At 43.7% G+C, this 25,742-nt stretch overlaps 1 protein-coding gene across 4 annotated transcripts in view; it reads right to left on the bottom strand.

Moving 5' to 3' along the window:
* Nucleotides 1-25,742, bottom strand: part of AGBL1 (AGBL carboxypeptidase 1) — a 420,669-nt gene that overhangs the window by 298,002 nt on the left and 96,925 nt on the right. For all 4 annotated transcript variants that reach the window (XM_081888461.1, XM_081888462.1, XM_081888463.1 and 1 more), the window contains 3 exons: nt 21,587-21,674; nt 5,777-5,927; nt 2,429-2,582 (listed from right to left, as the gene is read on the bottom strand). In XM_081888461.1, coding sequence (XP_081744587.1) covers nt 2,429-2,582; nt 5,777-5,927; nt 21,587-21,674 — 393 coding nt within the window. The remainder of the gene's footprint in view (nt 1-2,428; nt 2,583-5,776; nt 5,928-21,586; nt 21,675-25,742) is intronic.

Raw genomic sequence — 25,742 nt, 5'->3', positions numbered from 1 at the left:
ACTAGTTCTGCACTGAGTTATCTTCCTGTGGCCTCCTTTGGAACCCAACCTCTTGCCTATCTTGGCCTACTTTCCCTTTCATGTGACCCTGGGGCCGTACTCTCCATCTTCAGGGCATAAGGTCAGGGATGTGGTCTGGGGAAGAGAATTTCCCTCAAGGTCAGCACCAGATGCTTCTACTGACACGGAAGAACTTGTGCAAGAGGGGCCCATTGTGCCAATCCCACTCTGGACAAAGGCACTGGAGTTACCTTGCTCCACACCCACCCTAGTGGAAAAAGAGTCTCCCTTGCAGCATCAAACCTGATAACTGCTAAAGCATGTTGAGGTTTGTTAAATGAGGAGGTTCCACTCACTGAATGTGCAGCTAACTACTCGGACTTGCAGCTCCTTTTTAAAGCTCAGTCTCAGGTTGACTGGTGCTGAAACTTGGGTTTTGCGCTTATGGAGGCTCTCTGCGATGGAGCTGTCCGGGGTGCTTAAGTTTGCCTCAGCCCTTCCCTACATAACCTCATCTTGCTCAATTTGCCCAAACCTAGGTTATATGGACCAGAGGTTATATGGACCTCTGGCCTGATCCATCAGAGCTTTTCTTATGTTCTCATTGCTCACACCTGGTGCCTCGGATTCACAACCAGTACCCACCTTTTCTTGAAATATTAACCCATATAAAAATGTTTGAAATAAATAAAGTAAGTCAATTTAGTCTTGAGAAACCACATTGTATATGTCTGCTTTGGGAGGTGCAGGGGGCAGCTCTCTGGGAAAGCAAAATTACTGTAGATGTTGCCATTATGGAAGATTTGGATACTATTTAATCAACATAAACCTCTAAGTAGTTTACATAAAACAGTATAAATATTCATAAGAAAAAATACTGGGGGGGATTCAAATTCATGAAAATATGAATAAAATTGGTGATTTTAAAAGCAAATATGCATTAAAAAAATTACATTGGGACCCAGGACTTGCTGGTGAAGAGTGGATAATAAAGACATTTATTAATGGTGGTGGTGGTGTCTAGGTACATGTTCCTAAACAAAAAAGTTTTAGCAGGAACTGAAAATTACACTGCAAAGGCACCTGCCTTACTGCAATGGATTTTGAAAGGAAGTAACAGCAGGGGAACATGGCAGAGTTCCTTGTGGACCTAAAGAACAAAAAGCCCACCTGAGGGCAATGAAAGAAGAGCTGTCTTCAGCTCTGCTCCACTGTCTCTGCTGACTGGGTCTCCAAAGTTCTAGATGACACCCTTGCTGAAAGCCACATCTTCCATCCATGTGGCTTATCCACAAGTGATGAAGGGAACTCCCATTTGTACCAGTGACAAAAAGGCTTTTAAACATTTACTGTGTTTTTCCAAAACTTGGCCATTTATGAAATTGCAACAATGGACCCCCTTATCCCTTCCTCCCTGACCCATAGATTAGAGGGCATGTCAAAGCAAAGCCAGGGGAATGAGGCATGGGGGTTGATCAAAGCTAGGAGGCAGGGAAATGAAATTTGGTGTATCTCCCAAAAGCTATAATTAACCAAGCTGCTCAGATGAAATAAGTAAATACATGATTATTCAGCCTTGCCCGGAGGCAAGCTTGTAGCACACCACATGGTACAGTCTCTTTCTGAAAATTCATCCAGCAAATCAAGTGGATTGCATACTTAGAACATTGCTGTTGTTATCATTCCTGGAGCATGCCCCAGGTCTGAGTGGCACCTTAACTAGCAAGCAGGCTACACTTAATATACATTGGTCCCTGAAGCAACTGGGTGCACAGCCCATTTCTGGCCAAGTTGCTAAAGCAAGTGACATTATTTGGTGTTACAACCAGTTCAACTAGTTCTTCCCTTTAGGTAAAGGGTAAAGGGGACCCCTGACCACATTAGGTCCAGTTGTGGCTGACTCTGGGGTTGCGCCGATCATCTCGCTTTATTGGCCGAGGGAGCCGGCGTACAGCTTCTGGGTCATGTGGCCAGCATGACTAAGCCGCTTCTGGCAAACCAGAGCAGTGCATGAAATGCCGTTTACCTTCCCGCTGGAGCGGTACCCATTTATCTACTTGCACTTTTGACGTGCTTTCGAACTGCTAGGTTGGCAGAAGCAGGGACCGAGCAACGGGAGCTCACCCCATCGCGGGGATTCGAACCGCCCTTTAGAAAGAACAATATCCCTATTCAGGTTTTCACCACAGTCCTTGTAAGCAGCACTTCCAAAAACAAACATTAGAAAACACAGCCCAATCTGGGAGTGTTTCTCGACAGCAGTGAAAATTGGGCAGATAATCTCAGTTCAGCCCAGGGTTCCATCTGCTGCATTTTAACTCATTGCATATGACTGCTAAATGCACACTGTCATTCACATTGAGTTTCCAAATGGAGGAAGGCTACAAACCAAATGAAATGGACTAACTCAGAGGCATCCATGACTTACGGAACTGCTCCAGATCATCACTGCTTTCTGACTCAGGCATGGCTGTGATTGTCAGCAGGGGACAGGGGTTTCCTCCCAGAGTGTGGCACAGAGTCTGCCTCCTGAAGAAGACTTTCTTTGCATTCCTGGCTTGCTCCAAGATGTCAAGGTGAGACTGGAGAGAGGGAGACCAAAGCAGGAGGATGTGTGAAAAGTCCATCCAAATAAAATCAAGGATCCTTATCATCCAGACCCTCTTTGCAAAAATGAGCAGTCAGATGCTCCTGGACACTCACAAATCAGAGTTGTTGTTCTTTTAATGTGCAATGGACCACAAAATGTGCAGTTAGGGGGAAACTGTGCAGCTGGAAAAATGGGCTGGGGCGGAGGAAGACTAGACATGTCGGTGTTTATGTGTTTTTAAAGCACTTAAATGATAGGAAATATGCAGGATGGTATGGACACAAATTATATAAAGGGTCTCATTTCCATACTTTCAAACTTCCCAGAATATATTAAAATACCTTCTTTTTGGGGACCTGGCCCTCCTCTTCATACCTTCATCTTTGGGCAGTCTACATTTCATCACATCCTTGTAAATACAGTGGTACCTTGGGTTAAGTCCTTAATTCGTTCCAGAGGTCCATTCTTAACCTGAAACTGTTCTTAACCTGAAGCACTACTTTAGCTAATGGGGCCTCCTGCTGCTGCCGCACTGCTGGAGCACGATTTCTGTTCTCATCCTGAAGCAAAGTTCTTAACCCGAGGTACTATTTCTGGGTTAGCAGAGTCTGTAACCTGAAGTGTATGTAACTTGAAGTGTATGTAACGCGAGGTACCACTGTACCCTGAATCCTGTTTTTGCATCTTAGCTCTGTCTCACACCTTGTGTTCCTTCTGCTGCAGCCAGTGCAAAACAGCTGGTCTGGGGGTCCACTCTGCCTATTGTGACACATACTATAAAAGATGCAAATATCTACCTGCCCAACAATGCAATCTGTCTCTGTGCACCAAGGAATTAGGCAGCCTACCAATTCAAGTGCTGCTGAGTGAAACGTTGCAATGTCTGCATCCCCTTCACAGCAGCTCTTCAAAGGTTGAGTGGTGGTGGGGTTAAAAGAAGTGGCAACAGAGCAATGTGGCAAGCTGGCATTAGCAGATTGTCTCATCCCTTACAGACTCACCCCATACCTGAGCTCCACAAGAGAAAGCCTCCTGCAGATACTATCTTATTAGGAAGTCTATTCCTCATTGTGTCAGAATTGGACCTTTAGTGTGGCAGCACCTGCCCTCTCATTGCACACCAGACAGATGCCATCTCTGTTTCCTCTTCAGCACCTGTTGAAGGCCTTCAATAAGCCTTTTAAGTGGAGATATTTATACCAGTCGGTATCTATTTTTAATGTATATAGTTTTAATCTGTACATATGCAGACACGCATATGTTTGCAGTTGTTTTAACTATTTTAAGTATGCAGTTCTTTTATATATGTTTTTAATGTGTTATTACAAGATGCTTTGAGATGCTGCATAGGAAGCAATTCATAAATCAACTAAAGGACAATAACACTGGAAATTGGTTTCACACCCAATTCCCTTCACTTCACCTCCTTCACCCTGCATTAAAACAAGCACAGGGTCACTCCACTGTACCTGCTGGTACCAAAACATTTTCTTATTGGTCCTGCTTCTGCCCAGTTATCATTGCTTTTGAAATCAAAGTTGGCCCTCTAGGTTCCACTTGTATGTGCTTGTGTGCAGCAAGACTCTATTAATAACTATTTTCATCTATCACCCTGGAGTAAAATACATTCATTTATTACTCAGAGTAACAGTGGTATTGAATACTGTCCCTCTGCACAGTACGCAGAGGTGTGCTATAAATATGCTTTCAGTTATTAAATGCACATTATATTATGATCAGTGTTTCCAAGTCACTGTTTCCATATGGGATTTTATCATCTTTTCATCTGCATTGTGCAGGTAATTGAGCCCCTGAGTTGCTAAATCACTATGAATTCATTACTGATCTGAAGGGACACACACGGGGACACACACACACACATTTTGCATGGACATATGCTGGAAAATAAAACCTAATGATGCACATTCATGAAATGGGTTTTTGTTCATCATCCATTCTGCAAAAATGGAATTGTTTTCCCATGACAAAAAGTTAGAACCTTCAGGAGAAAGTTGTGAGTTATTTTAGCTGACCTGGTCAAAGCCATCACTGGGCAGGAAGTGGGGAGAATGTCCCTAGCAATCATGATTTGGCCAGAATCAGGAAATGAGTGTTTCTCCATACCTTAGTACACACAGGAGATACACCTTCAATTTATTTTAAATGTAGGGTAGGGTAGTGTAGTGCTGAAATTATTCCCCATATTTCATGGACATTTGTAGCATTGTCAAAAAAGCCCTACTTTTTTATTATTGCTTGGTAGTACTTGGAGAAATGTTAATTTGCATTCAGACTCTCTTATTTGCAGTCTCTCTCTCTCCCAAGACCCAATTAAATTGTTATTTCCCCCCAAGAAATACTATCAGATAGCCAAATCTGACTGAGGACTCAGATGAACAACATCATCTCATTCACTACATGATTTCCACAAACTACTGACAAATCCAAATGCCCTCACTCACAATTGTCTTGTTCCCCCATGGCATCATTCATTACATAGCCAAAACTAATTTGCAACAGTACACATAGACATCGTTTTCTTCCCTATATGGTCCTATGGCAAAGGACCAGCTGGTCAGGACCCTGGAGAGCTCCCTATAGCTACAGTAGCACTTCCTAGAACTATGTCCGGGAACTATTGCCTCAACAGCAGGCTGAAGCCTTCTTTTATGAAGGCTGGAAAAATACCTCTAATCAGCCCACCTCCTCTGAGGGCTGTCTAGTCGTTTTAAGGCCCCTGCATTTTGCAGTGCATTAAAGGACAATTGCATTTTGTAGAATTTTAATATTACGTACAGACTTTTTGCTTGTGATTTTGCTTGCAATTGCCACGGACAGCTTACAGACTTTGTTATACGAAACAGTATATAAGTTATTAAATTGAATTTAAGCTACTTTATTATATAATCTCTGGCTCCTACAGAGTAGTGGCAGTGAGGGTTGCATGGAGACATGTCCTCTGATCTATACAAGCCAGGCAAAACCACGTCCTCTGTCCTGAATGCTCCAGGAGTGAGGGGAAGTGTGGCTCTGCAAACAATGCCTCCCACCTCTGCCTCTGAGCCTGAGAGAAGCTTGTGGCCAAACGTAGTGAAACACTGAGCCTTCCCCCATACCAGAATGCAAACTGAAACAAATTTCTTCCCCATCCCCAATCTGGAAATTCATCAGAGGAAAGAGTTTTACCATCATAGCAGAGTAGGTGTAGGGATAATGGTATGCCAGGTAACAGACATCTTCCTTATGAGGGAAAACAATGCTGAAAGTAAGTGTGTAGCAGGATTTCCCATGGGTTTTTCCTGAAGCTGTAGCCACTGTGCAATTTTGGTAGTGGTTTCTGGTAGAAGGAGGGAGGGAAGGAGGAAAGGAGGGAGGGAGAGGGAGAGGGAGAGGGAGAGGGAGAGAGGGAGAGAGGGAGAGAGGGAGAGAGGGAGAGAGAGAGAGAGAGAGAGAGAGAGAGAGAGAGAGAGAGAGAGAATAACCTATTAGTCTCATTATTACTGCTGTTGTTTATATACCACTTAATGCCCAGAAGGCTTCTAAGCATTTTACAAAATAGAAAACAAACAAACAAACAATTGCACAACACTGTTACAATACAGGGCAACTAAAAATACACTGTAATTAAAATATGCAGTGAAATAAATCCCATTAAAATATAAAGGGCCATGAATGAAATGAGCAACAAAACAATCCCATTAACATAACACAGCAATCAAAGCAGGAGACTCTGGTCAAGAGATCAAGGGAATGCCTGTGTAAACAAGTGAGTCTTCTAGTGCCGGCAGGATGCCACTGCAGATGAGGCCTCTCATATTTCAGCAGGGAATGCCTGACTCAATAGGGTAGCAAAGGAGAATCATATACATACAGGTCCTGCTACCCAAACAATGCATTCCCAGGAAATTGTTCATTAGGCAAGCATTCACATAATGAGTCGATTATGTCTATTATTTCCTATGGGAACATTTCTAAGCTGTGATCTGTCTGTACTTCTTTTCTCCCTCCACACTTTCTGCCTGAAACTGGTGTGGCCAATCAGCAAAACTCAGACAAAAGAAAAATGGGTTTGTCTGATCTCTCCTGCTCCCTGATTTGTCTGATCTCTCTCCATCCCTCCATGTTTTCTCCCTGAAATGGCAGCTGCCGACCAGCCAAACACAAACAAGTAAGGAAGTGGGGGAACTCCAGCTGTTTGGATATCTGAATCAGCTGTTCATGTGGCGAGGTTTGGGTATAATTCTTTATGTCTGGATAACAGGGATTTCAGATAATGAGTTTTCTGATGGCAGGACCTGCATGTATACCAATAGGAATTTCAATTTTCCAAGTGCAAGTCCTGAGCTAACAAAAATGGCACCAGCCATACACAAGCGGAAGGAATCCACATGCCCAGAGGACTCTGGGGGACAGAGGCAGAAATACCCCAATGATGATTTAGCATGCTCAAAGGGTGTGGAATAGTGACTATCCATAGAATGGAGTGGCTGAAATTCTGAAGAGGGATCACTCCATATTGCAATATTTTGTTGCAGGTCACATTTTGCCGCTGACTAATTTCTTAGATTCAATGAATTTCAATGCAACACTAAGCTTTTGAAATTGACTTATGACCACTGCAATCTGACTAGTGACTAACATTTCAGAGTCTCAGTTTTTCCAGTTGTAAGGTCAGATTTACCCTATTTCTGCACCAGTTTGTGATTTAAACAAAAACAAAACATTTTTCAAGTTTGCACACAAAAAACATATGCATTTGCTCACACATTTTTCACAAGATGCATATTTTTGTATGTAGGTTTGCCTGATACATGAATTTCTGCAAGCAGTTTTCCCCAATATAATGCAACATTGGTATGTTTTTTAACTAATATATTATTTTTTATATGCACTCTTAGGTTGGTCACTTCACTGGAAAATACACAGAAGTGCAAGATTCAAAGGTTGGCTTCAGTTCATGTGTTTGTTTGGGGAATTCAATTTAGTGAGTTCATATTAAACATAAGAATGTAAGAAGAGACCTGTTGGATCAGGCCAGTGGCCCATCTAGTCCACCATCCTGTTTTCTTATTGGTCAACTAGATACCTATGAGTATCCTGCAAGCAGAACCTGAGTGTAACAACAACTTTCCTCCTTTGTGACTCCCAGCAACTAATAATCAGAGGCAATCCTAAACTAGATGTGCCAACAGCCTGACTTAGCATAAGGCAGTTTCCTGAATTGGCCTTCCCATATGGAGTTGTGGTAGTCCTTAGGAATGTAAGGAGAGCCCCGTTGAATCAGATGGAAGTCACACCTAATCCATCATCCTATTCTCACAGTTGCCAACCAGATGCCGACGAGAGGTCCAAAAGCAGGATTTGATCTCAACAACACCCTACCCACTTGTGATTCCTACTTGCAAGCCAAATGATTTCTCTTCCATTCCTACTCCTATCTGAGAACACAAAAAACAGGAGCGTCATTCCCAAAGGTTTGGTGTATGGGAGAGGCAAAGTTTGCAGCAAGCTTCAAAGGCATTCTCTTGTTGCATATATTCAAAATGAAACCGGGGGGGGGGGAGGGAGAGAGAGAGAAGCAGGGTATGCGGAAAGCATTTGTTCTTGTTAACTTTTCTATTAGGGTGACCAGATGGAAAGGCAATGGAATTACTTTTAATAGCGCTGGAGAAGGGATTTCAGCAGGTTCAGCTTCTCACACCACTGCATGACAAGCTGCACTAGTAGAAATCCCCTCTCCTACACAATAATCAAAGGTACAGGAGTCCTGGTTTCTTTTGCTGATCCTAGTTTTGACTCTTTGTAATGGCTGAAGATGTAGCTGTTTCTGGTAGTAATGTGACAACATCTCCTAGGATCGCCTCCCTGTTTAGGAAGCTAGCTGCCTTCCACTGAGTTCAGACCATGGGTCCATCTAGCTCAGTGCTTCCGACACTGACTGGCAGTGGCTCTCCAGGATTTCAGAGAGGGGTCATATCTAGCCCTACTTTGGAGATGCTAGTGAACCTGGGACCTTCTGCATGCAAACCTGATGCTCTACCACTGAATTATAGCCCTTTCCCTAATTTTGAAAGTAAGATGCGGGTGGCGCTGTGGTCTAAACCACAGAGCCTAGGTCTTGCCGATCAGAAGGTCAGCAGTTCGAATCCCCGCGATGCGGTGAGCTCCCATTGCTCGGTCCCTGCTCCTGCCAACCTAGCAGTTCGAAAGCATGTCTAAGTGCAAGTAGATAAATAGGTACCACTCCAGCAGGAAGGTAAACGGTGTTTCCGTGCGCTGCTCTGGTTCGCCAGAAGCGGCTTAGTCATGCTGGCCACATGACCCGGAAGCTGTACGCCGGCTCCCTTGGCCAATAAAGCGAGATGAGCACCGCAACCCCAGAGTCGGTCATGATTGGACCTAATGGTCAGGGGTCCCTTTTCCTTTTAAGCAGCATTGTAGGAAATTTACCATGGCAGATGGCTTCTTAGGCCTGCTGCCATCAGGTAAGTTTGCAGCTGGTAGAGGCACTGATGACCTTGCGCATTTCTGCACCCCAACCTGACCTGGAGCCAACCCAGGCAGAAAGCAGGAATGCAAATGTTTCAAATGTTTAAACAAAGGAAGGGTGGTTCCTGCAGATTGACCACGGCTGGGTGCTTATGCTTCTGCCACTTTCTGTCTGCGACAACTTTAGCCCTGCCTTGATTCTGATTAAATATATGCACGCACGCACGCACGCACACATATCACACTCCCCAGTAAAATACAAATCTTAAGAACGGATGTTCCTACTCTGTCCTCACCTGGTCTTTTGGAATGTATCATTTTTTCAAGAGCCAGCTTCAAGGGTGATGGCGAAAGAGTTCCCATTGGCTGAGATGAAGAGCCAATTCACGCATTTCAAAGCAACCGCATCGCACCAAATTGCATCCGCAAGTACATCTCAGACAATAATTTCCCCTGCCTAGCACCAATTATGCTGTTGCTAAACCTTCCCATTCTGAAGGACTCTGTGATACCCCCCCTTATTGTTTTAAAGAAGATATCTTATCAGCATTGTATTAAAATGCAAAACATAAGGAAGAGACCGAAAGATGCAATTTCAGCTGCTGAAATTTACACAAACTGTTTATTTCCCTTGTGTTGGTGTTGTTTTTATTCAGTGGGGCAAAGTCTCAAGATAATCCTTCTCCTGAAATCCCATGGCCTAATCATAGCTTCTTTTGTATGAGACATAAAATAATTTGTTGACTTACAAGAATGAAATGGGTGGAAATGTAGCAGCAACAACAACAACATAAAGCTGATAGTTCAGTTGGTCAGAGCAGTTGGTTAGAGCTGATAATGCCAAGGTTGCAGGTTCGATCCCCATAAGGGACAGCTGCATATCCCTGCATTGCAGCGGGTTGGACTAGATGATCCTCAGGGTCCCTTCCAACTCTGCAATTCTTTCATTCTATGATTCCTTTCAGAGCAGCCTTCCTCAACCTGCTGCATGCCAGATGTTTTGAACTACAAAGCCCATCAGCCCCGATCAGTGTGGCCAATGGACAGGGATGATGGGAGCTGTAGTCCAAAATACCTGGAGGACACCAGATTGGGGAAAGCTGTTCTAGACATTGCATCTCTTAACTCAGAAGCTGCCTTCCAGCTTCCAGAAATGTGAGTTCTGATTTTGCTACCATAGTATTACTTTGCACATGCACAGAAGCATTCCCCGCCATCTATCTCAGGAGGTAGGTCAGAGAAGAAGAAAAATACATTCTCACACTGACTCCAATTTAGCTAAAGTCAGTGATGACTTACAGTATGATTTTATGCATGTCTACTCTGAAGTAATAATAAATAACAAGATGAAAGACTTACTCTTAGTCTCATTGGGTTAGTTCAGGCATAGGCAAACTCAGCCCTCCAGATGTTTTGGGACTACAACTCCCATCATCCCTAGCTAACAGGACCAGTGGTCAGGGATGATGGGAGTTGTAGTCCCAAAACATCTGGAGGGCTGAGTTTGCCTGTGCCTGAGTTAGTTGAATGGGTCTTAACTCTTTTCGCTGCAAACCTGCATCCTCTCACCTAGGATTAAGCCTCTTTCAACTTAATATGATTTATGTCTGTGTAGATATCATAGCATGGAGCTGTTAGTCCCATTGAAATGGAAGAAACACTTTAGAACCAAATTACATGTTACATTAAACCTACTGAACAAGAATTACTTATGCAGAGGCTGTAGTTCAATGACAAAACATCTGTTCTGCACGCAGAAGGTGTCATTCTTGATCCCTAAAATCTCCATTGAAAAAGACCAGGGATGCAAAAGGCCAGGCACCCTGGAGGACTACTACCAGTCTCAGAAAAGATTACAGGTAGAGAACCTTATGACTATAGAGACAATGCCTCTCTGTCTGGCCCTCAAAACTTTCACCAGACCACATCTCCCCAGAAGCCCTGCTTCACATCCTCCTTGAGTGATTTTGCCTGGCTGGAATGTGTCCTTAAGCTCTGTTCATGCTTCTTGCTTACCTGGAAAAGGACAGAAGGTGTGTGGGATGGGGGGGTTGTGTGTGGGTGTGTAAAAACTAGCCTGTTGTACAAAGGCACCATTTGCATTCATTATTATGGCAGCTTTTGCCTCTGCACACTCAGTTCAGTGACTGCAAAGTGGTTCCTACAAGGGTCCATATGATCAAAGCCTTGTGTGATTGGGGATACTGCTTACATGCAACCGTTCACACACATATATTTTTACTGTAATTTTACTGGTGTTAGCCGCCCTGAGCCTGGCTCTGGCCAGGGAGGGTGGGGTATAAATATTTTTAAAAATTATTATTATTATTATTATTATTATTATTATTATTATTATTATTATCTCCCCCCACAGCAAATGTTGTGGTGAAGAGACGGGGTGAAGCATGCCCTGTTGCAGGTGGAGTCAGAGGTACGTTACTCCCTCACATGCTAATGCACAGAGGAGGACATTTGGGAAAAGGCTTAAGCCTCCCCTGGATTACAGTTATATGCCTAGGAAAGCATAGATGGAATGAACTATTTTCTCCCCTTCCTCACATTAACTATCTGTGATCCACATTAAGTCTGAGAGCAAGCAACTTTGCCAAAGTCACCCACTGCAGTTGATGACCAAACTAGAATCTGACTCCCTGTCCTAGTCAGACACCCAAACCATAACACTGGATCACACATTCTAAAGCAATTAGCCTGAGCTTGTGATTGCAAGCAAGTCCTATTGAGTTCTTCAGAACTTACTTCCAGCCCTAATAAGTTCCCTAAACTCAACAGCCTTTGCAAAGCCAAAAAAAAGCACCAGCATTAAGAAAGAGGATATTAATCCAAATCACAATGCTATTAGCATGCAGACTCAATTCGCTGTGCTTTTGAGTCACTTTATAATAGTCAAACCCTAAAGCAAGCTATTTCTCCTTCAAACACTTTGCACTGTTTCCAGCACAGCTGGCACCACCAGTTAATTAATAATCATCATAATTATTATTGTTGCTATCATCATCACTTACTGCGCACATTGTTTTTCATGTTCAAAGTGCTTTACAAATGTTATTGAATTATCCCCCACATCTCCCTTCTTCAGCCAAATTAGCAAGACCAGAAGGCAGAAACTATTGCTATCATTATCCAGATTTTGTAGCATCGGAATGGAAAGAAAGGCAACAAATGCAAAACACACACACACACACACATATATCCTGGCTTGTATTTGATGACAGAGATCAACCTCACAAAAGCTCAGTCTTATTTGTGATGTGAGAACTGCCACACTGTGGCTAGTGCTGAACCAGAAGCTCTCATCTGTGAACTTTCAACTCGTATTTTCGCCTGTGGAAGGAGCAATGAAAAGGGTCCCTCAAACCCCTGACAATTGTTTTTCTTTTTGTGGGGAGAGGGGTGGGTGGAATTGAGGGCATTACACCAGCAGCATTCCTCCCCCAGCATCCATCAGCTGATAGCTGCCATTTGTTCTCCCCAAAGGGCTACAGAACATTACCCTATAACAGGGTCCAACGATGGTCCATCTGAGTTCACCAAAGATCCCTGTTGGGTCAGATCAGACATCTATCCTATTTCCCACAGTGGTCAACCAGATGCCTCTGGGAAGTCCACATGCTCAAGAAGGGCATCTACTCTCCATGGTTTCTGTCAGGAAATTGCCATCGGAAGAACAGGTGGCGGAAGGGCTCCAGGAGAATAGGAGAGACTCTGCAGCAGAAGAGGGAACCAGTAGGGGGGGAACAGGAGCTCCAAGGGGAAGGGAATCGGAGGAGAGGCTCTGGGACACTTCCAGTGAGAACAGCGAAGAGGTATCAAGGCCCCCTTTAGGAACCCCCACCCCTCGCCGGAAACTGTCACGCAGGGAATCCAGGAGACGTGTTTCCGTTAAGCAGCTTTTATGCTGGAAGCGTTTCCACAGGCGCCCACTGTCGGATACTACCAACGGAGCCATGTCAAAGGGCTCCGCTCAAGGCAGAGCTTTGCTACGCTGAGCAAACTCTGAAGGACCAACCCTTTTACGCACAAGTAGCTCATTGTCCCATCACAGTTTCAGAAGCAGGAGCCTTTCCCAGATCTACCTGGAGAGGGCAGCAGTTGAATCTGGAACCTTTTCCCTGCAAAGCATGTGGTGTACTACTGAGCGATGACCCTTCTCTTCATCAGAAGCCCTCATTAGATCACCTCTCCATCATCCTAGATATATATAATCAACTGGAAGTCAGGTATTTAATGTCACCAGTCCCATGCTGTAGAATACTCTTCCAGAGAGTATTCTAGAGATTCAGCAGGCATCCTTGCTAACTGACCTTCAAGGAGGATGGAGGGGAGAAGTAAAGGCATATATTCTTCTCTGCCCCACTTCTGACCACATGCCTGTTCAAGGTCACTGAATTGGTTCAGGGTAGATCATCCCAGGTCAGATTGGGGCCACTCCAAAGCAGCAGCAGAAGAAGAAGAGTTTGGATTTGATATCCCGCTTTATCACTACCCGAAGGACTCTCAAAGCGGCTAACATTCTCCTTTCCCTCCCTCCCCCACAACAAACACTCTGTGAGGTGAGTGGGGCTGAGAGACTTCAGAGAAGTGTGACTAGCCCAAGGTCACCCAGCAGCTGCATGTGGAGGAGCGGAGACGCGAACCCGGTTCCCCAGATTACGAGACTACCGCTCTTAACCACTACACCACACTGGTTCTCCAGACTGGGCCTTGAATTGGATGGAGGGGCCCATATACAGCCCTAGTTTACAAAGTCAACAAAGTAAAGTAGAGAAGCTAAGGACTGTAGAAGGTCAGTTTGCAGATCAAGGAAAACACAAGTGCTATTTGCAGGTTAAATGAAAGAGGCAAGGGGGACAGTATGGACTTGCACAGTAACTCCTCCCTCCTCTGCTATAATTTTGGGCATCTTCCAACTTGTGGAAGGCAGCAGTCTACAGTAGTGCACTTCTGATCTAGAAGGAATATCCAGATCAAGATAATCTAAGAGCCCAAGAAAAAGCCTGCTAGTTCAAGCCATGAGACCACCTTGTCCAGCATTCTGTTCTCACAGTGGCTGACCAGGTGTCTTTGGGAAGCCTACAAGCTGCTCACCTGTGATTTCAAACAATTGGTATACAGAGGCATAATCAGAGTAAACCCATTGAAATCAATGGACAGGACTACCTTGGGCCCAGTAATTTCAATGGGTCTACTGTGGGTAGAAATTAGTTGGATACAACCCACTGCAATGTAGCACCAAGTTGAAGTGGAATATTGTTGCACAAGGAAAAACACAAGTGCATTACCAAAGAGTGTTGACAACAGATTGCACAACAAGAATCAGCTGTTGTGCAGGGGGGAACACAGGTACATTAACAAAGAGTGCTGTGCAATGGTATCAGGTGTTGCACACCAAAAATTAGCTGTTTCACACACGCACAAAGTTTCCACTGGTGCAACAGCTGCATTGGAATCGTTTGTTGTGCAGCCTTTAAACTCTGCTATCTACTAGGGCTAGGCCCCCGTGTCTCCAGAGAAACTAAGGAAATCAGATAAAGTTCTGGTTGCTTGTGACCTTCTGCATTAGGAACCAGCACCCACACACACGCACACACATGCGCACACACATCAATGCTTTTCTCTTCCTATTTTTCACTTTCCCATGTCACAAAGGACACCAAACAGCCAGCAGGCAAAAAAGAAAGGAAAGGAAAGGAAGTGTATGTGGAGAGAGGGGAGTAAGAAACTACATTTGTACTGATCTGGGCAGAATTTTAACTACTGACCTAGAAATAAAAGTTCAGCATCCAATTACCAAGCCCTTGAGCCATCCAGCTTTGCGACAGCTCAGGTGGGGTTAGACAATGAACTGGAAATGAACTGTGGAACGCAATGCCCAGATGTGCCATTGGGAGCCTCGCAAGCTGCCGCTGATGCTCCTTAAATAATCAGCTGGAAAGGAACATTATTGCTCTGTGTGTAATAATTGTAAACAGTTGCCAAGACAGCAAACAGTGAATTAGATCATTTTATAGGGGCTCCCACAACATCCCCCCCTCGCTTTCCCACACAGGCACTAGTGTATAACTGTCACTTTGCGGGCAGGCAATAAACCAGAGCAATGGCGTTGGCAAAACCCTTTTTGACAGAAGGTTTTCTAATAATCTCCATAACGTGTTTGGGGTTGTTTTTTTAACTCTCTCTCATGGGAAGGGGAAGGGAAATGATGCCAGAGCAGAGACGTGGGCTGCCACATTTGTCTTCTTTGGGAGAGAGTTGTCCCTGCTCCCTGACCGTACACACATACCTCCAGAGGAAGACAAATGTGAGTGGAGTTCGGACAGCGTGTGATCTGCAGACTCGTACATCTCACTTCCCTCTGTCCTTCAGCTCAGAGCAGTCAATTCTGAACTGTGACTAGTTAACAGGAAGAGTGATGCTGCTGTGGCATATGTTAATTAAACACTCTGCGACTGCGGCAGTGCTTGGAATGAACACATTCAATTTAATGGAGTCAGTTGAATTAGTTCAAAAATCTCTGAACTGCACCTGGAAGAAGCTCCCACAATTGCCAGGTTAAGCGAACATGAATAAAGATAATTTTGGAATAGAATGTGGAGTGTATAGGGTTAACCTCCTGAATGTCCTACATCTGGGGAGGAGCTTCCTATGTAAAACAACGTGTGGACTTTTCCTTCTTCTCACATGGAAAGCAATCGCTGATCGCTCTGCTGCTGTCTAGCAGGATTTATGCACAGAGGAAACATGCTGGACAGGCAGCAATTCCACATAGAACTTTGCACAATTTCTAATTCATCTTCAAGTTCATTCTCTCTCTCTTTTCCTATCTAGACCCTTTGGGCCTTTAAGCTTAAAAATTGTAATTGTTAGAGAAAACAAATGTTTAAAATTCACATTCTGCTGTGTGTGGGCGTTGATATTCCCTTGGTCTTCTTATGTATATTTTATACACCAGCACAACTTGTAGCATTTTGAAGGCTGAAAAAATATATATTGCCAGGGCCCATCTGGGTGACTTCAATTTAAACTGGACATTAATGAAGCTGGTTGGTTGGAATCAGTCCACACAGTGATGGTGGGTGGGTTTCAGGGAGAGAGGCATGGAAATCATTTGGCAACTGTATACCACAGTCTTGAGAGTCCAGGTTTCCCAGTCTCGAATCTCTTGAGCCACATGTCAAAAGAATTCCAAGAAGCAGGTCACGTCCACTAACGTCAATGGGCTTGTTCTGAGTAGGACTAGCATTGAGGACCATTGAGTGAACTCAGACATATAATTCTCTCTTCCCTCTCTCTGTTGCAAATTGAAATTGTAAACTCCTCAGGACTGAGACCTGTCTTCTTATCATAGCTGTCAACTTACAGATTTGAAAATAAGGGACCAGCAGCCTTGAAAATAAGGGACCAGCAGCCAAAATAAGGGACCTGCAGCCTCAGCTGTTCCAGGCACTCCAGTCTTCCTGTCCTCCTGCAGTCTGGTCAAACTCATGCTGGTAGCTTCAAGAACACTGTCCAACCAACTTTGTAACCAGAGGTTCAACTGAATAGAATCTGAATCACATGCACCACACGGCCTATGCAGCCTCAACTTAAGATGGCTCCCCGGCCTGGCTTTGCACTGCAAAGTTTGCAGCAGCATGTGCAACAAAATGGCGTCCAGCATTAAAAAAAAACCTCTCAGCTTTCATTAACTAGCCACACACAAGGCATGCAAGTTCCATCCCCAGTCGTTCTTAGACTTCTTATTGGGTGAGCAACACAGACAAACAACACAGTTGGAGCCTCTCTCCTCCCTGGCTGGCAGGGAGGGAGGGAGAGGAGCTGCTTCATTTGAAATTTAAGGGACATCATTTAAGGGACATCCATCAATAAGGGACAGCAGCGGGACATGGCGCTGGAATAAGGGACTGTTCCTTCAAATAAGGGATACTTGACAGCTATGCTTCTTATATTTGATAAGGTGTTGTGCACAATGGTTGGGTGTGTGATGAATAGGCAGGTTTGCATCCAATGTAGCACTAAGCTAAAGTCACTTAGTGGTATTTTTTTCCTTTGGTGAAATGTTGTACAAGAGAATCCATAAGCAGGTGGCTAGTAACTTAGTTGCACAAGAGATTTGCAATCTGTTGTGTAATGAGCTTCTGCTAGTGCAGCAATTGCATAGGATTCCTCTGTTGTGTGGGTGTTAACGTTCTCACACCCACTAGAACAAGAGTGGACAGGGAATGCTGTAAACAATCCATAGTTACTGTAGCTACTAAAGTTAACTTGTATGTCTATGGGTGTGCCTGTATGTTTGCAAGCACTGTTATCATTCTACTTCCATAAAGTTATCCATTTGCTGTTTGGAAGTGCATTTCTAAAGCACAGTAGGGTCCTGATCTCTCTCCCTGCACCAGAGAACATGGAACATGTTGTGGGAAACTTTGTTACACAATGGATTGTGCAAACCTGTTTCACAATGAGTTCCGCCAGCACAACTGTTGCATTGGGCTTCCTCTGTTGCGTGACATTAAAACACACCTGTCCACTAGTGCAAGAGAGCTTTGGATGCAGCCCAATGCATCCAATAATGAACAAATGAGGTTTTCCACCTTGGACAGTACCTAACATTTGCTCTCAAATTGTATGTGCGTATTGGGCAGGGGCAGAGGGAGTGGGGTTCAGGAACTATGCCAAATCTTGTTTTAAATGCACTCTTTGTATTGCAAAAACCCACATTCCCCAGGCCTATTTTGCATTTCTGGATGAGTTTCAAAGTAGTTTCTTGTCCTTCAGCTGTTCATAATAATAATAATAATAACATGTATATAGAGTGTTAGAGTATTCGAAGTGCTTTGCATTCATTAGAACAGTAATCTTCAGAACAGTCCTGTCATATCAGTTGGTCAGTATTACTTTTCCTGCTTGTTACAGATGTGTAGAGGGGGAGGAAAAGCTGATAGATGGTGATTCTCCCAAGGCCATCACTGGCAGAGGGATTCCCTAGGTCACATCTAACATAGGAAGTTGCCTTGAACTGAGTCAAACCACTGGCTCCTTCTTGCTCAGCACTGCCTACACTGACAGGCAGAGGCTCTCTGGGGTTTCAGGCAAGGGTCTTTCACAGCCCTACAGGGGTTGAACCTGGGAGCTCCTGCATGCAAAGCAGATGCTGTACCATTGAGCCACAGGCCTTTCCTGCATTGCCTGAAGTTAATTTGCCAAGGCTGAGCTAAACATTCAGTCTCAATTTTGGGACTAGGGCTGGTGCAGCAGCTGCCAGAAGCTTTGAACCCATCCACTGCCTCAAACTGCCCTTCTTCACTGCCAGTTGTTTTGCAGTGTGTTCCTTGCAGCTAGCTGCTGCCATTGTTGGTTTTCATCCTACAATTCCTTTCTGAATGATGCTGAAAGGTGTTATGAATGATGCATAGTTCAAAGCAGAATTGATGGGAAAAGAGAAATGGTGGAGACCAACCAGCTGAAAGAGCACCACCATTGATAAGTTTACTTCTAAGCCCATTTTTATTTTCATTGCTGCCCATAAGGGCTATTCATCAGTATTAAAATTATATCGAATACCAAAACTGGTGCCACAGTTGCACCCGAATTTCACAGACGGGAAAATGAGAGCCCATCCCACTATGTATTCTCCCAGGTCGGACTGGTGAGGCTTGAAAAATAGAACACCTTTAGGAATTTTATCAGGAAAAAGTCATTTCTGAGAAATTTCAGCCTACCAATTATCTAAAGAAAATTGATGATGTGTGAACTGGGAAATCAGATTAGATTAGAGGAATCCAGGCAGACGTTGGGGGCAACAGTGATCCTAGACAGATATATGGGTGGATAGGAATCAGATGACAGAGATGAAGAATGAAACCTTTCCAGAGCACATCAACATAAAATTCAGCACATTTCATATTCGGGGGGAACAAGCGGGGGGGGGGAGAGAGAGCAAGAACAAGCCAGTCCTATCCCATCATCTGTAGCCTATCCCTTTCCAGATTATGATTAAGAACTTAATTGCACTTTCACAGTTTAATCGTACCAGTCAGCTGCTATTTAATCACTGCACAATAACGGCCTTGTTAATGACATTAGGGCCCATTATGACTGTAATCAGCCTATAAGCCTTGCATCCCCTACATCTGCTTGCGCCCAAGTCTGCCAGCACTCGGGAAAGTCGTTCATGCCAGGAGAAAGCAGGAGGGAGGGAGGGCATGCAAGGAGGGGAAAGGGGGCCATTGATCTGGCTGGAAAGTGGAGCAAGGTTGCTAGATCAGGATGGAAAGGGAGAAGAATAGGGAACAGAGAGTCATGCAGTGAGAATCTCCTGTTAAAAGCTAGCTTGCAACAAGGGCCTAAGAGGTGCTCTAAAAATCATAAGGAGTAAAGAAGTGGGTGCCCTAAAATCAACTATTTGAAATTGCTTCAAAATATCAACAGCAGAAGGAAAAGAGAACATTGTTTCCCAAGGCAGCTAACAGGATCAGGGTTTTTCTTTTCTTTTCTTACATTATGGAGTACTGCCACCTCTCTTTTTTGCTGCTCATGGCAGCCATTTTGTGTGGGCACCTGCAGCCTTGGGGGGATTTCTTTCAGAGAGGCAAAATAGTACATTATTTTCAGGGTGGGGAGCTCTTCATTATAGCAGGGATAGAGAACAGGCCCCAGCAGCTAAAGGCAACCATCAAGCCCTATCTGTCTGGCCCTCAGAACTCTCCTCAGAACACACCCCTCATTGGCCCTACTTCACACACTCCTTAGGAGTCTCGACCTGGCTGAAATTTGTCCTTGAACGCCATTCGCTGACTGGTTGAGAGGGGGGTGTGAGTGTATGTAGAAACTATCCTACTGTGCAAAGGGGAAATTTGCATTTGTTGCTCCGCCCACTTTTGCCTTTGGCCCTGCCCACCAATGGCATGTGCCACCCACCCAAAAAGGTTGCACAGAAAGGAATGCAGCCCTTGATCTGAAAAAGGCTCCCCAACCTTGCATTACAACAACAATGGTTTTCCCCTCCTTTTTTCCGTTTTGATTAAAACCCTTTTTTACTCCTGCCATAAACAACAGTGGTAGAGTCACTACCAGTGGTCACCCATTCCAACACCATGACCAACCCTCAATGCTGGGGCACACGTGTGTGTGTGTGTGTGTGTGTGTAGGGAGTGGCAGCATCCATTGGGGTTTCATCCTGATAGCAAATCTACCACTTTCAATCCTTTGTTTGGGAAAAAAAACAAGTCTATCCCACCCATCATTGTTGCCGAGGCAACATTATATGAGAAGTAAAACAAGCTTTCACAAAGCATCAGGTGTGGGGAGAGAAGTTGCTCCTGATACTAAAAACACATAGAATTTTCACACCCACACAACTGAAAGTTGCAAGGGGTTTTGAAGGAGGAGGGCTGTTCTCAACCCCAACATGTAGGTCAAATGTTCCTATTGGAGAAAATGTCACTCAGTATTCATGCTTAAAGGTAAAGGTAAAGGGACCCCTGACCATTAGGTCCAGTCGTGACCAACTCTGGGGTTGCGGCGCTCATCTCACTTTATTGGCCATCGGAGCTGGTGTACATCTTCTGGGTCATGTGGCCAGCATGACTAAGTCGCTTCTGGCGAACCAGAGCAGTGCACGGAAACGGTGTTTACCTTCCCACCAGAGCAGTACCTATTTATCTACTTGCACTTTGACGTGCTTTCGAACTGCTAGGTTGGCAGGAGCAGGGACCGAGCAACGGGAGCTCACTCCGTCGTGGGGATTCGAACCGCCGACCTTCTGGTCGGCAAGTCCTAGGCTCTGTGGTTTAACCCACAGCACCACCCGCATCCCGCATCATGCTTACGGAATTAAAATTGGAAACATGGACAAAGCCCTCATGAAAATTCCCTTGCATTTTAGTGCACATTTCTCCTAATATTTTGCCTAACATACACATCTTTGCAAAGCACTTCCCCTAATATAATGCATTTTTGTATGCTATTTACACTAATATATACATCCCACCCACCTCCTGCACACTTTACCCCAGCATACACATTCTTGCATGCAGCAAGAGAACTGCTCTGCAAAATTTGAAGAAGTGTGAATTTTAAATAATGGCTGGGTTTGTGTTCAAGTATTATGTATTACATACATTTAACATTAAATGAGAACTAAATTGAATTTCTCCCCCATTCCTATCTGTATGCATGCATTTAAAACTATTTTTAAAAAACAAAACACTAACATGTGTGGCTAGCAGGTAAGTGACTGTAGTTGCATCCATTGCAAATGGTTGCCCCACAAAGAGAAAGAAACCTTTAGACTGAAAAATGTTCTCCCCACCACTGCCCTAGAAAAAACAACAATGATGTTTTTGTTCTCCATCATTTTGTAGCCCCTGTGATCTGCATTTACAGGGTGAAGTAGAATTGGTAGTGCAAAGGTAATAGGGTAATAATGACTAGCAGGAGAGGAAGGAAAGCCCAAGCAACATTCTGGAAGAGGAGGTGGAGTACACTTACTTGTAATAACAGATATCATAGCCCACCCGAATCCAGTGAGGTCTGCCCTGGAGAGCTTCCTTCACTGAATACATGACCGGTTGCATGCCTACACAAAACAAAGGCAGTTTTTAAAAAGGCGATATGATGTCCTCTGCAACTGCAAAACAGCTGTTTTACCCAGGACATTTCTTTGGTGAAGACAGACACTTTTCAGGTGAAGACAGACATACGTAGTATGTTCAGTGCAGTGAGGTTGCTCTGAAAGCAGTTCTGCACATACTTTTCTCTCCAGAATTGAGCACTGAAGGGCAGGGGAACTCATTGGTTCTGAAAGTTTGAGGCAGAATCCAGCTGTGCATGGCAGTAATCAGTTGCTTGCTGTGCACAGCATAACATCACCAAGAAACCTTCCCTGACCCAAAACAATGGTGCAGATTTGCACATCCCTGGCCTGTTCTTCATTAATAAAGGGGTGTCCCAATGTTGCATTTGACTCTACAGGCTTTGTGCTCAAACAATTGACTTGCACAAATGAACATGTTGCACTATTTCACACCAGCACCTGATAATGTTTAAAGACAGCTTGTGACAAATCAATGGGGATATGCAAAAGTTCATGCAGTGGGTTTAAAAATGTGGCTCTTTTAAAGCAGACTTTCCAACTGAAACTTTGGGCAAGGGGCAAAATGGATGGCAGCAGTGTACTAGATGACCCTTATGATCCCTTCCAACTCTACAATTCTAAGATCTGATACTGTCATTTCAACCATGAAGGCAGGAGGAAGTTGGAATTGTCTCATGGATGAGGGACATGTGTTGTGAATTCCCATCATATATTTAGTCTGTCTTCACCATACTCCCCACCCCACCCCGCACTCATCCCACAATAAAAAGGTAAAGGACCCCTGACAGTTAAGTCCAGTCACAGACAACTCTGGGGTTGCAGCGCTCATCTCGCTTTACAGGCCGAGGGAGCTGCTGTTTGTCCGCAGACAATTTTTCCAGGTCATGTGGCCAGCATGACTAAGCCACTTCTTGCGCAATGGAACACCAAAACCAGAACAGTGCACATAAATGTTGTTTAACTTCCCGCTGGAGTGGTACCTATTTATCTACTTGCACTTTCAAACTGCTAGGTTGGCAGGAGCTGGGACTGAGCAATGGGAGCTCACCCCGTTGCAGGGATTCGAACTGCCAACCTTCTGATCAGCAAGCCCCAAAGGCTCAGTGGTTTAGCCACTGCCAATTCTCTGCTTAGTTTTCATTAAGGCAAATACATGTCAAGAAGTCCTTAACTTCTTTGCTTTTAAGAGAATGCCTTTTAATCAAGATCATCAGGTGACAGATCTGGAGAACATAGCAAACATTTCTCCAGGGCAATAGATGGAACATATCCAAACTACAGACACAAATCTCATTTAACATTCACTCTTTGGTAAATGGGAGAGATGGGGGTGGGCAAGGCTGAGATCTCTAGGAGAGAATTCTCAGTGCTCTCACCATTACAATTCCTGGAATTCTTTGAAGGAGACCAAGGGAAGTAAACATTTTTCAAATGGGGGGGGGGCGTGCCTTGTCATTGAGCAACATGGAGGCCTAACTCTGCATCTCTGCCTGAAATCAAAACTAGTCAAACGGCATAGAAAAACATTTTTGAAGAAATAACATTATAAATTTGAGGGGTATAACATCAAGACCATTGTGGAATGCAGCAAAATTGGCAGAAATGCAGGACGTGTCTGAAAGTCAGCCAAATGAATCAGCCCTGTCAGATTCTGACAGTGATCTTAACATGGCACTTAATGACAGTAAGGCCTGCAAAGGAGGGAAAATAGTGAAACAAAAACATAGCCAGAATCAGATTATTGTACATGCAGGTCTCGCTCTCCAAACACAATGCGTTCTCAGGAAATTGTTTATTAGGAAAACATTCACATAATGAGTTGACAATTTCTATTTATTCCTATGGGGAAATTTCTGGTATGTAGGGTATGCATTTTTGTGTTTTTATATTGTAAACCACCCTAGGACCCTTGGATGAAGGACAATACAGGAAAAATATATTGTAATAATAATACTGTAATAATAACAGCAGCAGCAACAACAACAATTCCTGTTCTTATTTCAAGGACTTCTCACAGGACTATCAATGAAACAATTAAAAAATGGAAAGAGCTTTTGGAATTCTTTAGTAGTATACGCAAATGGAACAGAATTAGCAATAAAGTGATTTGTCAGCATAAACTGAGAAGAGAACTGAGTTTCCCTCATTTTTTGTCATTTGATTTTTTTCTGTGGGTATTCAAGGGTATGCAGTACCTGAACTGTTTTTTTTCTAGAAGAAGAGCACTTGTTAAAAGTGTGGCACTTACTATAACAACTTCATGGTGAGTACCAGCACCCTTTTTTCAAGAAGAAAAACACTGACAACTTTTATGCATAATCTGTGTGGATTTCTCAATCCCTTGGAAAGGTACTGAACTGTCTATGGATTCCTCTTGGCTGATGGCATTTCAAAGTTCAAGAGCAGGCATAGGCAAACTTGGCCCTCCAGATGTTTGAGGACTACAACTCCTATCATCCCTGACCACTGGTCCTGTTAGCTAGGGATGATGGGAGTTGTAGTCCCAAAGCCTCTGGAGGGCCGAGTTGGCCTATGCCCGTTCAAGAGTTTTGACTCTTGTTAACCCATTTTTTAAGGCTACGATTCAGGTTTGCAGGTGTTGGGCTAAAAACTTAACACCATATAATTCCCCCTTAATGCTCATTTTGGAACATGCAGACTTTAGGTGTGTGGATAAATATTGCCAATTGCATCCTGGGAATCAAAAGGAGTTTATAGAGTATGTGACCTTTTTAAGAATGGTAAGCCCCTTTCAGAGACAGAACAGCTCCAAATATTAGATGACATTCACCCAGCCTGGTTTCTAGTATTGCAAGTAAGATCATTTGCATGCCACCAACTAAGAATTAGAAAAGACGGATGTCCTTTGACTTGGTTTGAAAATTTAATTTTACAGGGTAGACCAGGTTCCAAAGGAATGATTTATTATATTTACAAAGCTCTTTTTACTGAATGGACAGGTAGCTTTTTTTAGTCCTAAAAGTGTGTGGGAAACAGATCTAGGGAAAGAATTAACAGATGAATCTTAGAATGATATAAGGGGCAAAACACCATTCAAATTTACGTCAGCTAAAATACAGGCCCCATTTAAGGTTGTCCATAGGTGACACTGGATCCCTGTAAAACTTAACAGAGTCAACCCAAGCATCTCACAGGACTGTTGGTGAGGCTGTAGGAGGAATGGAGATTTCTTCCATCTTTGGCGGGAATGTCATTTTGTGATGTTTTGCAGAAAAAAAAAATCAATTACATATCTTTCCTCCTGATCCAGCATGAGAATCGTTTATTAATGAGTCAAACTTCTGATGGCTTTCAAATAATTCACTGAGAATTAGTAGCCTTGCTGTTTACTACAGCAGGAATGGAAAGATCATGTCATTGGAAGATGACTGGAGTCCACTATGCAAGACAGAATATGGGGCATAGTGTTATCAGAGCAATTGGTCTATCACAATTGAGTGGTTACTGGCATTGCCCAAAAAGATTAATTTGACACAATACAGAGGCCCTTTATCTGATATGTCAACAAAGATGGACACTTGATGCAACATCCATCAAGCCAGACATGAATGTGGGGGAGTTATATTCAAAGGACTGATATAGCTTGAGGATATTGGTATGTAACTTTGGTCCACACCAAGGTGTACTTTGTGATAATTTCCCTGTTGTACCTTTTGCTGTTACAAGTACTGTGTCCTTGTGTCCTTGTACCTTGTCACTTGCAGAAAAAATTAAATAGAAATGCATATATTTTAAAAAATAAACCAATATAGCTCTATAATGTAGATAAGCTCTATAAAACAATGGGCACTGCAATACCAGAATGCAAGTTTCCAAGAACATTAAAAAAAAAAATCTCAGGCAGATTTTTTTAAAGGAATTTCAAACTGATATACTGTATAGTCCAGCTCTACTGACAAAATATTACAAGTGAGAGTTCTTTTGATGATTAAGAAAAAAGGGAGAGGTGAAGCAGTCAAGCATACAGATCTGTACACCAGAAACATGAAAGCTACTCTTATTTCCTTGCAGACCCAGTCCTTCTGGACC

The sequence above is a fragment of the Podarcis melisellensis genome (assembly GCF_964234715.1).
Source record: "Podarcis melisellensis genome assembly, chromosome: 14".
Taxonomy (NCBI): Eukaryota; Metazoa; Chordata; class Lepidosauria; order Squamata; family Lacertidae; genus Podarcis; species Podarcis melisellensis.
Note: the sequence above shows the minus strand (reverse complement) of the source record. Positions and strands in the feature narration are given on the sequence as shown.